The following is a 14,043-nucleotide window of genomic DNA, read 5'->3' as shown; positions in this document are numbered from 1 at the left end:
GTGATTCTTGGTATTTAAGGTTGTTGTAAATATTCGGATACGGGAGATAGCACATCCGAGGCGTGCGGAGCTTCCTCATTTCTCCACGGCAAAATTATCGGAAACTGCACGCTTAGCCTTCGAGTTCAGAATAACTATCTTTCATACAATCGGAGAGTGGTTGAGATTTACAAGGTGACTAACATTTCGACGCGAATCTAGCCTGGTCAGAACATCGAGCAGTACCGGGAGCAAGGATTTGGCCCGGACAGTGGCCGGCGTCGCTGGGACTTGATTCATAATCTCAAGCAGCGATGCGCCGACATGTCGTATCTTTGAAATGCAGGTCTCGCCCATCACACGCAAAATTTCAAGTGGCACGCTGGTGATCAAGCAAATCATGTCATGGGCGACTTCGGTCTTGCGAAGCGCCAGCATTGGCTCAGCATCCTGGATGCCGATCAAAACACCCAAGCCTAAATGGGAGATTCGGGTCACCAGTACCATCCGCAGGCAGTGATAGGTGACAAAGAGATTGGTTCGCTGAATCCAAAATTGGCGACGCTGGGATAGTGTGATGTTTGCATTCTCCGTGTTGACTCCTGCATCCGGATAGTGTATACATGCGGGCAGATGGTCAAGTACTGTCAGGAACCGTACATAGGACTCTGTAAGACCATTCTGCTGTATTTCAAGGAGTGTGATTGCATCTGCGGTTAGGCGGCGTACTCGAGCATAGCTCTCCAAATCCAGCAGAAGACCAGATGCCGCCTCCCATAGACGATGGAACGCGAAGAAACCGGCAAAAAGCTGTTCTTCAAACATATCGGTTGGCCCGTAGTCCAGTCTCATGGCTGTAGTACGTTCTCGGTTCCAGGTATGAGTTACAAGCGAATATTCCTCAAGGATGTGATGGTACTGAGCATAAGCAGTCAGATCCCAATATGCCGTGCGGCGTAGACGCCCTTCAAGCGGATCCAGTAAACCGAAAGACTGCTCATCATACAGCCGCATCTGATCCGCTAGCCTCAGTGCTTCCCCGAAAAGATGCCAGGCGAGCTCGTGCTTTCCATCAGTATGTAGCGCCGCGGCCTGAAACATGCGGATCGCAAGAGAGCTAGATTCCGGCTGTTGAAGATCTAGGTCATGGTAGATACTGAGTGTTTCACGGGACACTCGAAGAAACACAGGCCCTACAAGCCTTCCGTCCACATCTGTTTGTGGTGATAGTAGATAAGCTGTTGCCGCACATAGTGCTGTCACTAACGCATATGATTGCAATAAGTGTAGACTACCATCCCGGGATCTGGTTCTAGGTTGAGCCGCGACCTCCTGGACGACTAGCGTATCAAGGTTCATGACGGCACGTAGGCTGCCTTCATGCACTATTGGATGAAGACAGAACGTGTTTTGCATATACATATCAACGCATCGTGCTACAACGGTTTCCAGCGAGAGGCTTGTGACCACAGAAGAGAGCGACAGGACGAGCCCTTTATGAACATTTTGAAGTCGCTCTGTAAGTGTGGAAGGTGACTGATCTGCAGAGTTCGCTCTCGGAATGCTGATATCTGCCGAATTTGTGGTCGGGGGCTCTGGGACACAGCTTCCTTCGGTCGCTTTCTCCGACGATAGAAATTCCTCGGCCGCTGCATGTGCAGGCCGACGACGTGAACGATGCCGGTTGTGAATGTCATCCACTAGAGTCTTCGAGCGCCTACGAGATTTGGGACCACGTTTATTTGGGGCCACATCATACCGACAAGCTATCCTGGACATGCGACAATTGGAACAAGATGATGCAGACGGGGCGCCATCGCACTATAGTATCCGGGAAGGTCAGCGTCCATCCATCTGGATCAGAGTAACAAAATTAGTGTGGTATACCTTAACCTTCCGGCTCCTGCATGCATCACAAGAGCGATGGGTCATTTTGTTATGATAGATTATGCGCAGCGGATGTAGCTAGCTGTGACCGGACATTTGCAGTGCAGGTTTTGCAGGGTTGGTCTAGTGCCGAGCCACATTTTGCCGCGGGGGAATTTTGAAAAACTCCGAAAAAAGACCGTGAACAAAGTTTTGGTCAAAATTGGATACATGGGGGTGCCACCATTTCTTCATTCTACTGTGCCAGTTGACTATTGACTACTCTTATGGTGTCTATGGGGTTTTCATATACACGGTTGTTCCTTCATAGCATCTGTCTCAACAAGCTGATGACTCTAGCTAGAGGGGTATCTTCATGATACCCGGAAAAGTACAAGTTCCGATATATCAGCTTCAGAAATAGGACGCTACTTGTATATCTTCAGTGCCCAAGTAAAAAGACTCAATATGTAAAAATCCACAGTAGCATGCGCTCTTACGGCGAATTTCGCAATTGTTCCTGGTTTTCATCTTGTAACGGAGCATCGATACTCGTGTTCAAATCTTCTTTCGGATTGATCAAGAAGCAGGCAGCAACAACAGCCACTGCGGAGAACGCACCGGCCGTGATCCATACATATCGATACGCTACCAGGTACGTGGCTTTGAGTGCTTCAAGTCCTGCACTGATGGTAGCTGGCGTGACACCGGGAATACTCGCAAGAGCTGCCTGATCGTCGGAACTTAGTGCTGTAATAAATTGCGATAGGTTTTCCGATGATAGGCCCAGTGGGAGTACTGCGGCGGCAATATTTGCTCCCATGTGTTTGGACAATGTGGATTGGAAGATACTATTAAGCACAGGGAGTGCAATGGAGCCACCCAATGATCGTGTGCCAGCTATCAAACCGCTCGTAACCGCAATGAGAGACGGAGGCGCGCTCAGTTGCGCGGCTGTGGTGACATTGGAAATGGCAGCACCGAACCCAAGGCCAAGGAACAATGGGTAGGCCCAGACAGCAGTGGCGCTATCCAGGGTCGCCGTGGCCATCAGAACTATTCTCAATCAGTGCTTGTTCATAGGAGATAAGGGCGGTTTGTTTGACTTACTCGTGTAAAGCACAATCAAGGTGTAGGCAACGATAATGGGGTTTTTGATGTCTTTCGTTATAGTCGAATATACCGAGACGGCAAAAGCAGACACGACGGCTGCGAAGAAGGTAATGCTAGCACGAAGACCGACTCTGAAAGTGTCAGGTTCGTACAAGACGCTCATCTCAGCAGGGAAAAAGTTGTTGACAGAGAAGAAGCTCAGTCCCTCCATAAAGATACACAAGAATGATATGGCACAATTACGGTCTTTCCTAAAGAGGTCGTGATGGCAGAGACCGTCCTTTTTGATAAGCGTTTGATGGATACCGAAAGCAATGAAGGCAACCATTCCTACTGCGAAAGTCGCAGAAACATGAGCGTCGCTCCAGGGATACGGGTTGTCGGACCAGGTCAGTGCCATATTGAGGGGAACGAGACCAGCCGCCAAGAGTGCATACGCTGTCCAGTCCAGCCGCTGGATTTTTTCAGCAGTGGTTAAAGCTGCCTGCAATGGCCTAGGCGAAGGGTTGTATGCGATCACGAACAAGATGACGGCGATAAACATAAGCCCAGCTGTTACGTACCAGTAAATGCGCCAGCCATCAGTAGAGACCACAACCATATGGAATCCGAATATAAGAGAAAATGCGGCGCCGAGTCCTGATGTCAGTCCTAAGCCGCCTTGGGCCGCTGGTCTCAGCCGACGAGGTAGGATTTCTGAAACAATGGCATTCAGCAATGCTTGCGAGCTGTAACCAAGGGCGGCGATGATCTGGCCTACGATGGCCACGCCCATCGAATTGGCTCGTGAAACAACGATGCACCCCACGAACCCTAGTAGAGTGGTGAGGACGACGAACCATTTTCGACCCCAGTAGTCGGCGGCTTGGGCGATAATAGGACCAAGTATAGTGATCGTGATTGCCGACACTTGTGACAACCAGATCGATATGGAAGAGCCGCCCAAGCTGGCAGCAACGTCCCTAGAATACTATGCATTTCAATAATTAGCATCTGATAGGTCTCAAATGATTTGAAATCACGGGAAATATACCGCGCCTGCACCGATAATATTAACCAGCCCGGAAAATGCAATGATAACCACACTCTGTTCACTTCATTAGAGAATTTGCGGGCCCTGACAGAGAAGGCCGGATCAAATAGACGTACAAGGTAGACGGCTATGATTTTGGCTGTAATGCCGTGATGCTCACTTCCTTCTACCTGCTCATTCAATGGTCTGCCCATATCAGCCCCCGGCGTACTCGCCAACTCAATTTGCACATCGTGCTCTTCATTGAATTTCTCTCTCGACATGTTCGCCCAACTGTCTTTGGTGATGCCTTGAACGATGTGAGTAGAGTGATAAATCAAAGAAATTTGAGAAGATGGCTGCCTCGCGCAAAGTAGGGGTAACTTTACGGGGAACTATGTGGGGGAGCACTGGTGAATATGAAGTTTTTCAACCGGGGCAAACAACCACGACGGGGTCCCGACAAAATGGTAATTCGATAACATACCTAGCTAATCCATGGGGAAGTGGCCCACCTATGACTCCATACAAAACAGCCGATTTCTACTTCTTATGGAGGTGTCACTTGCAATACCACAGATCTTGGCTGAGATATACTTTGTAGTGCATAATAATCACAAGTCGCCATTTCCCCGCGGAGAAAATACGGCCACCTTTGGCACGTTGGTGGAGCCGATACTACTCCCTGAGACCTTCAATTTCGCCGGTCGTGGATATGACGATCAGGAGGCCAGACAGGCCGATGTAACTACTGCGGAGGCATATAACCAGATCAACTTCTGAGATGTACTTTTATTATCCGAAAACGCTTGGTTGTGCAGTAAGACAAATTGGGTCGCCGTTGAGGTTTAGACGCACTTTCTCAATCTTGGCTGGCTCTTCACTGGAAGGCAGAGTTTGGGCCTCCGTGCTGTATCTACTAATGACGATGGCGAAGGCCGGAGAGCTGTATCCTCATTCATTTCATTCCGTAGATCGATAACATATGGCAGCTTTGTATGCGTATGATTTCGTGTCCCGAAACAAGGCACTGTTACTAGCAGAGTTTGTGAACGAGATTCCGAAAAGCAGATCCCCTTAATAGCGCCGTATTAGCAACGGTATGTACGGTAATCCTGTCCGGTCTTTTATTCGAAATTACGTGCGATTCCTTCTTGGCCCTTCTGTACTCTGACAACACGTGACATTTCTTTCCCCAGGCACCCAGGTCACGTGCGGTGTAGGCCATTTCCCCGCAGAATATTTGACTCTTTTGTCTCACTTCTCCTCACATCAAACATCAATAAAAGTCGAATATCATCTCTTACCTAGTCTGGAATCATCTCAATGGGAGCAAGGACTTTTGAAGGAGGCGACCACCACGAGGATGGTAGGAATAGTGTCTTAAACCTTATCGTAAATTATGCTAACACCGCCTAGCAACCAATGCGCTTTCGACCAAATCGAATKCCGTTGGAGGTAAACCTCGTGGCGCCAACATGCTGGAAGACGGAGACGGCGAGTTTGGTTCCGATGACGACGATGACGGTGATGGGCAGGATCCATCCTTGGCCATGGTAAATCCCGAGGATGGTTCTAAGCCAAAGAAAAGAAAACGCAGCAAGAAGAAGAAGAGCAACAAGAAAAAGTCCGCCGCTGGTGCTCAGAAGCAGACTTCTCCTCCTAGAGTTCCGCTTTCTCAACTTTTTCCCGATGGGAAGTATCCGGTTGGACAGATGGTGGAAGTTCCAGATGAGAATCTGCGTCGTACTACTGACGAGGAACTCCGCTATTTGAGCCGTGGTACTGTCACCAATGATGAGGCCCTTAGCGATTATCGCAAGGCCGCTGAAACTCATCGCCAAGTCCGGCAGTGGGTTCACGAGACTGTCAAGCCTGGGCAGTCCCTAACCGAGCTGGCCACTGGTATTGAGGATGGCGTGCGCGCATTGCTCGGTCATCAGGGACTAGAGCCTGGAGACAGTCTAAAAGGCGGAATGGGATTTCCCACTGGCTTGGCATTGAACAACTGCGCTGCGCATTATACGCCCAATCCTGGTCAGAAGGATATCATCTTGAAGAAAGAGGATGTCATGAAAGTCGATTTTGGCGTGCATGTCAACGGATGGATTGTCGATAGTGCGTTTACAGTGACATTTGACCCCGTCTACGACAACCTTGTTGCTGCCGTCAAGGATGCTACCAACACTGGTCTGAGGGTTAGTACCAAGTCCAATATGTTTCCATCGAGCATTACTGATAACCGTCAAGTGCGCTGGTGTCGATGCCCGAGTCGGTGAAATTGGCGGCTATATTCAAGAGGCCATGGAGAGCTACGAGGTCGAGATAAATGGCAAAGTGCATCCGGTTAAAGCAATCCGAAACATTACCGGGCACGACATTCTCCCTTATAGGATCCATGGCGGCAAACAGGTCCCTTTCATCAAGAGCAAAGATCAGACTAAGATGGAAGAAGGCGAGGTCTTTGCAATTGAGACTTTTGGAACAACTGGAAAGGGCTACATGATGGATGGCGTTAGTATATTTGTGTCATTATGTGGATGATAATAAGCTGACCTGAATGTTTAAAAGCCCGGTGTATATGGCTATAGCAAAGAACCAGATGCACGAAACGTGCACCTCCCTCTGGCTTCAGCACGTGCTCTATTGAAAACCATCAATCAGAATTTCGGAACCATCCCGTTCTGTCGCCGTTACCTTGATCGCCTTGGGCTCGACAAGTATCTGTTGGGGGTAAGTGCACTAATCTAAACAACGATTACTTGCTGGTTACTGACTGCCATACTCTCTGTGTAGATGAATAGCCTCATCTCCCATGGTATCGTTCAAATGTACCCGCCCTTGGTCGACATTCCCGGTTCCTATACTGCCCAATTTGAGCATGTACGTATTCGATTGCCAGTGTCGACGAGACTGTCAGAGCTGACATTGACACAGACAATTCTGATCAAGTCCTCCGGGAACGAGATCATTAGCCGTGGTGATGACTACTAGTCCCCGCCTACGACCTCGGAGGTTTACCTCTATCGTCGCTTTTTTGCAACCAACTACTGTCGCTCGCTTGAATTGTGCTTTGATCCATTCTTGATTCTGCAGCCCGATATTGTATTGTGTGGACGCTGGGTTATTCAAACATTCAGGGTTCATCACCTGCTAGTATCATTTATACTTGAGAAATCCAACTACTTACACTCTTTTACCACATTAGCATATTCAAATCGTCCATTGTAGGCATAGCTACTGCTTTATCAACAGATTCATTCATACAGCATTCAATCTGGGCGGTGAAGACCGTATTAAGGGCCAGTGGTTTTGTTGTTTATTGTAGGCCGGATTTTGCCTTCCAGCTAGCTCTAGCAGGTCGTTGGGCAACTCCAGGGCAAAGAATTACTTCTAGTGCTGCCTTGTCCTCTTATTCTTCACGTTCTTTTCCCTCATTTCTGATATCTGTGCTCTCTATGCGTATGTGTTAGGCGTGACTTACGACACTTTATGTGGTGACTGTTCCCAGGTGATATTCCTTTTCGAAAATATCAAACATCTACATGCTTTTGGTTCACTTTGCAGTACATTTGAAGTGCGTATCATCGTGTACAAAACCAACGCTAACTCTGTATCGCGATCAGGCACCTCTTTCCACCCCCACGAAACGTTGCCCGCAATGTCAGCAAACATTCCTGCACATACACTTGGTTCCTCGTCAAGTTGTGAACAAAATGCACTGTACAATGACCCTTCTAGCCACATGAAGGAAGAAATGAAATGGTGCAGAAACTGTGAGAGATATCATGAGAAAGACATGTGTCAACTCCCAATGGTAGAGAGCTTGATAGAGGCGGGTTTTGTGAGTGTCGCTGCCTGATTGGGTCCTGAACTGAAGCGACTAATATCAGCTACAACAGCAAGAGAGACATGCTGCCATATCTCGTCTGCTTCTAGAAGGATTAGAACGGAGACGCGTAAGTATTTCACTTCTGGGTATCTCTCCTGATCGACCTGGGCTGATACAGCTCAGTCACAGAACTTGCGAGCTTTACAGGTCTCASGAGCCACAAACACCAGGGTAAATGGGGGCAATACCTTGTCTGCCAGCCAACCACAACCACAACAGCAACCACAACAGCAACCACAACAACAGCAGCAGCAACAGCCACAGCAACCACAGCAGGTGGGTCCAACAGCTTCTCAGGTTCCTGAGGGTCCTGTCGAATTTTCCGACTCAGAAGACGAATCAGACTACGAGGATGGGTCTGATGTTGATGGCGAGTCCGATTCTGACACCTCTAAGTCTGCAACTACCCCTAAAGCCACCAATGCCAAGGAACAGTCAGAGACTAGAAAGTTCGGGGAATCCGAGGAGTCGTTCTGCTTGTTTGTGCTATCATCCATTGTCTTTCCTTTCATTCTGTGCGCTTGTTTGGGATATCTGGTTGCGAAGTTTGGGTTGAGAGTAGGGTTGGTCGTGTATGACGTCTAGTGACAATTTTCCTTTCTACTCTTTGGTGTCACTTTCTTGCTTAATTCAAGTGTATTTTTATTTAGTCCAAGAACAAAAAATATTCCCACCAGTATTCAGATTGATGTACCGACCATGGCGTCCTTGAAATTCCAATGTTGTTTAAGCTTGTCGTCTGGTAGAAATTTCAACCCGTACAATATATGTATGTTTGCGGTTTCGTGGATATATATGTCTCCGTGATGTAGTTGAAATCTAGGTGGATACGAACCAAACTGGAACATCGAACATTTGAATTTTCCATGCACGGCAGCTGACTCGTTCACCAATTCAATACTTCTGACCGTTAGTCAATGGCCATTATCTTCATGTCCGAGTGGCAATGAGATGGCTGTCGATCGTGATTCGTGACTACGTGCTATCTAACCCTAACCCTTCTATTTTATATGCCAAGAAATCAGGTGACCTACTATATACGGCTTAGCGCGAGTGCGGCGCCGCTCGGACGTGCCTGCGGTCGAGGTCAGAGTCCGTCAGCTAGAGAAGGCGCGGGTAACACTGACAGAAAAAAAAGCAGTTCAAGGAGCAGAACACCGACCATCTCCAACCCAGCGAACAACTCCGTCCACTGTGGTCGCCGCATTTCGAGAGTCGAGCATTTTATTCTAATTCTGCGTTTCCGTCTTCTTTCGCTACTGTCTATATTCCAGCTATCCGAGTTTTCTTCGACTTTCCGTTGACGTGAGCTTGATCCCGCGATCGATTCTATTGAACCGCCATCCGTCACCATCAAAATAGCTCGAACCATCGCGCCGAAGCTAGTTTAGTCCCTCTCTTTGCGTTTCGATATAGTCATATTTCGATCCACGAGTTGTCGCTTGTTGCGCTTCGACAACACGGGGATTTGTGTTTGATTACTCAATAGCTCGTGCGCCCGCGAACTGGACTCCCTCCGTCGGACGATTAGGCGAGCATCCTGCGCGTGCATCGTGGCAAACGATAGACTTGCTGTCGACGACCGCATATTAGTATCATTTACTTGATATCTGGATGTTGGAGCAAAACTTCACCAAAAGCAGCGGCGCGTTATATTGAAAGGGTCACCAGCCTATCCCTCCGCCGTGTTGTATGCGATAACCGGCAAGGAGCGAGAAAAAATTGGACGAAAGTAACCAAGAAGAGGCAGAAATCTGAAAAAGTTGTCAAAACTGTGGGTTAGTGTGGCGGTGCCGCTTTCGGTGTGGTCTATACACAGTGGGAGGAGTATATAAAATCCTTGGAGTCGAACTTCACTCCGTTGATGTCTAAACGAGTCTTACCAGGCCCGCACGCTGATAGGTCTGCTGGGATCGATTTCGATATGTCGAGCACTCCAAATGATACGCCTCAGCGGGCGACGGCTGCTCAGTTGGCCACTAGAAAGTAAGTGAAGATTTGTGATTGTTGTTATTGTCTTGATTGTTGTTTGCCTTATTGTCGGTGGTCCCCTTCATTTATGTGCACAACAGATTGCCCCATTGTTTGGAGCTTTGGCTAGGCAGAAACCTTCATTGATATTGATGGTGCTCTGAAATCTGTTGTGCCTTTGTCGCGTTCGTTTGTCGTTCCCTTATCTCATTCCACCATCCTTTCCCAACCTTCTCTTCAAATCACTCTTTAGCCTCAGTTTTTTGTCTTAATTCCACTCTTTCAGCTCACTTGAACTTCAATCCATTTCGCCTTAACAATCCCTTTGTCTTTACAATCCGTCGTTTTAGCATGGCTCGATGCTCACCATACAACCGTAGGATCAAAGATCTCAACAAGCGTCGCGCCAGGCCCAATCAGCCGTCCGCTCCTCAGGCACCATTCTCTTTTGGCGAGACCAGTGGTGCCACCGCAGCTTCTTCAAGCTCTACAGCTTCCAATGGCTTCTCATTCGGCCAGTCTCAGAGCTTTCCTGCGCCGAGTGCTTCAGGTGCCACTCAGAACGCCGCCCAGTCTCTTTCTTTTGGTGCTGGGGCTCCTGCTTCTTTCAATTTTGGAGGGTTCGGTGCGACTCCTGCCAGCAACCCATTCGCCAATTTGAACGGCGGAAACACACAAACTCAAACCCAAACTCAAGCATCCAACGTTTTTGGTGCTCAAAGCTCGACTCAGCCCGCACAACCCTCAGGTCAGGGTATTTTTGGTCAGAGCTCGAACACAGCTTTCCAGACTCAACCAGCAAGCACTGGCGCCAACCCATTCGCACAGTCTACTGCTACAGCACCCGCTTCTCCTTCACCTTTCCAGACGCAGCCTGCCTCGACTGGCTCATCCTTGTTTGGACAAACAAAGCCAGCGAGCACTGGTGCCAACCTTTTTGGACAGGCTTCTTCTGCTGCTCCTGCATCCACTTCTACAGCAACCACTACTGCTCCTGGCTCACTCTTTGGCCAGCAATCCGCTTCTGCTGTTCCTAGTGCCCCGCTTTTCCAGTCGAAGCCTGCAACAACTGCGGGCTCAAGTCTCTTTGGTCAGAATCCCCCGGCAACTTCCACAGGCACTATGAACATGTTCGGTCAGTCAGTTGGTGCTTCATCTGCCGGTGCTACTTCTGCAACTGCTACAAGCGGCCCTGCAAACTTGTTCGGACAAACACCTTCAGTCGCTGGATCACCATTGTTCCAGCCCAAACCAGCCACGACTGGGACAACAAATATGTTTGGTCAGACCGATACTGCCTCAAGTCCTGGTGCATCTTTGTTTGGACAATCTGCCGCTGCTCCATCTACACCAAACAAGGCCAGTGCCTCTTTGTTTGGGAACGCACCGACAACTGCGTCCAACCCTTTCAACTTTGGGCAGACTACTTCTACGACGCAGAAACCTCTTTTCAACGTCAATAGCGATACTGACGACATGAGCACTTCCCCCGACGGTAAACGCAAAGTTAGCGAACAACCTTCGGCTCCTTTGAACATATTTGGCCAAAAGCCTGCGCAAACGTCCACCCCATCTGAGAATAGTCGACCAGCATCTTCGCTTTTTGGCGCTCCGACTATATCAGCGACTGCCAACCCTCCGTCGCCTAGCCTGAGTACTTCTAGTAACATCTTTGGCCAACAACAGTCAAGATCGGTTTCACCTGCACCAAACGGTGTTACAACAGCACCTAGTTCCGTATTCGCACCTACCACCACTGCCTCAGCACCGTCAAATCCGTTTGGATCGTTGTTTGCAGGTAGTTCCAAATCCAAAACGACTGAGACATCTCCAGCATCAGCTACATCAGTCTCTGCTGCTGCGCCAGCTCAATCATTTTTTGCGGCAACCTCTAAACCAGCAACAACCACAACACCAGCGACAACTGCTCCCGCAGCCACATCCACAACTCAGTCGCTTTTCGCCGCAGCCTCTCAGCCAGCTCAAGCCAAGCCACTGTTTGCACCTCAGTCGTCCCCTGATAAAAGACTTGGAGGCGCAATCATGGATCAAGCTATCTCTAAAAAGGCAGGCGTAGCTCAGGCGCCTGCTGAAGCGTCTCTTGAAAGTGACAAGAGGGCTCAGATCATCGACCTGAACCGTGGTTTCAAGGAGCACCTTGCTTCCTACGACCCTGAAACCCAGAGCTTGGACAGTATTATTATCTATTACATCAAGATGAGAAAGGTGATCGGTGCACCAGTTGGGTCACTTACGAACAAGCCTGGTAAACGCAAGCTTGATGACACGCACGGAATTGAATCGCCTGTTCAACGACCCACTGCAAAGAAGTCAAAGGCTCAAGAGGCCACCCCAGAGCCTGAACTTCCCTCTGTTCGACATTCGACTGCCGATAAGCGAAAGTCGTCAGAAGACCTTGATGATAGCCCGAATGGTAAACGCAGGGCTCAACCATATGTGCGTCCTACAACTCAGGGAGCAGGCAAATCAGAGACAGCCAGCATCTTTGCAAGTTCATTTTCGGCACCCAAAGCTGCAGCMCCAGCCAGTACAGCTTCTTCCAGCTCTAATTTGTTTAGCGTCGGATCCACTGCATCGCCCGCCAAAGAAACTCTCCGCGCAGCATCTCCCCAGAAGGAAGAACCTGCTGCAAAGCCTGCATTTGAAATTCCCAAATTTGGCAATCAGAACTTCGCCGGCCAGTTCGGCAAGGGCAGTTTCCAGGCATCTTCTGAAGCTCCTGCGGTCAAGCTTGACCTTCCTAAGTTTCAGGTTTCTGGACAAAGCTTCATGAACCAGTTTGGTCAACAGGCCAAAGGCGATGATGACGATACCACCGATGAAGACAGTGACTCCGATGCAGAGCCTGTTGTAGAGAAGAAGGTAGAGAAGAAGGTTGAAAAACCAAGCTCTGCGCAACCCCAGCCCAACTTCTTCTCCGGGTCCGTCTTCGACAGCAAGCCCGGAACGCCTTCGATTGGAACAAACAACATTTTTGGTCATTTGAACACTTCTACTGCAACCTCGGATGCTGCAGAATCCTCTGATGATGACTTGACAGAGCAACTACAAAAGCGCGCCAAGAAGAGCCAGCCTGACGCTGAGACTGAACCAAAGGCAGCAAGCAGTCTGTTTGGTCGCATCACTAGACCTGATGGAACGCCAGTCAACCTCAGCTCGGATGAAGAAAAGGCAGAGACCCCCAAACCGAAACCACTCTTTGGACAATCTACCTCAAGTCCGTTCCTCGCTGCTCCCAACAATACACCTCTGTTTAGCTCGACATCTACACCCAAATCGTCCTCTAATATCTTTGGAGGTAAGTTCATCGAATTAATGCTATAGAAAGACATGCTAACACATTCATCAGGATCTTCGACACCTTCAACAACATTCAATCCTTTCTCCTCCAACCTCAACCCAGCTGCCCAATTTCTTGCTAAGGAGGGAACGGCCACTGCTAGCGTCACATCCGACTCAAATGCAGAAGATACCGACACGGAGACCGTTAAGGACACACAGCTCAATCTGTTGACTAATGCCGGCGAAGAAGATGAAGACTGCTTGTACGAAGTCCGTTGTAAAGGCCTGAAAATGGTTGAAAAGGTGGGCGACAGCGGGAAAATCGAGAAGGTCTGGGAAGTCCAAGGACTTGGTCCACTTCGTGTTCTTGTGAACCGAGAAACAAAACGCGCTCGTCTCCTGCTACGTGCGGATCCCAGTGGAAAAGCTGTTCTTAACACATCCATTAATCGCTCCATTGACTACAAGGTCCAACCTGGTAGCTGCAGTTTCCTAGCGCCCCGTACGGATGGCTCAGGTTTTGATTCCTGGGCCCTTCGTTTTAGAAAAGAATGGACTGCGGAATTCGAGAATGCAGTGAAGACGGCTAAAGCGGGTTTGCCTAACTAAGGACGATGAACATTATGCGATCGACCCCTTTATCACATCGATTTGAAGATCTTGACTTGCTGTCCATGCTGATTCTATCAAACTGATTTACGGATCATCATGCTTGAGTATTGTGATTCAGTGAAGGAAGCATCGTTGATAATTGGTATTGTTGAGCTTCCCGTGCATAGATCAAGTACGTCGGTGGATAATAGATTTGACACGTCTACGAATGTGGAGCTCCCCTTGTTGTTTACTTGGGTCGAGAGAAGCGTTTAATAGTTGAGTCAAAACTGTGGACCTCTGTATGATTTGATAT

At 48.8% G+C, this 14,043-nt stretch overlaps 3 protein-coding genes across 3 annotated transcripts; 2 read left to right on the top strand and 1 right to left on the bottom strand.

The window, feature by feature from the left end:
- Positions 1–141: 141 nt before the first annotated feature.
- Positions 142–4,254, bottom strand: BHQ10_004974 (uncharacterized protein; the record flags this gene model as incomplete). Its single annotated transcript, XM_040877398.1, has 5 exons — positions 142–1,696; positions 2,346–2,901; positions 2,956–3,928; positions 3,992–4,045; positions 4,108–4,254. 5 exons carry the CDS (start codon positions 4,252–4,254, stop codon positions 142–144), a joined length of 3,285 nt encoding a protein of 1,094 aa, XP_040733478.1.
- A 1,042-nt stretch (positions 4,255–5,296) lies between these two features.
- BHQ10_004973 (uncharacterized protein) lies at positions 5,297–6,964 on the top strand (the record flags this gene model as incomplete). The annotated part of the gene is made up of 6 exons (XM_040877397.1): positions 5,297–5,339; positions 5,390–6,168; positions 6,221–6,484; positions 6,542–6,703; positions 6,767–6,853; positions 6,908–6,964. The coding sequence occupies 6 exons, from the start codon at positions 5,297–5,299 to the stop codon at positions 6,962–6,964; spliced, it is 1,392 nt and encodes a 463-aa protein (XP_040733477.1).
- Positions 6,965–7,784: 820 nt separating this feature from the next.
- On the top strand, positions 7,785–13,745 carry BHQ10_004972 (uncharacterized protein; the record flags this gene model as incomplete). The annotated part of the gene is made up of 5 exons (XM_040877396.1): positions 7,785–7,814; positions 7,864–7,929; positions 7,986–8,341; positions 10,214–13,152; positions 13,204–13,745. 5 exons carry the CDS (start codon positions 7,785–7,787, stop codon positions 13,743–13,745), a joined length of 3,933 nt encoding a protein of 1,310 aa, XP_040733476.1.
- Positions 13,746–14,043: the final 298 nt, after the last annotated feature.

Source organism: Talaromyces amestolkiae (assembly GCF_001896365.1).
Source record: "Talaromyces amestolkiae strain CIB chromosome Unknown scaffold8.1, whole genome shotgun sequence".
NCBI lineage: Eukaryota > Fungi > Ascomycota > Eurotiomycetes > Eurotiales > Trichocomaceae > Talaromyces > Talaromyces amestolkiae.
The sequence above is the reverse complement of the archived record's forward strand: the minus strand, read 5'-3'. Positions and strand labels throughout refer to the sequence as shown.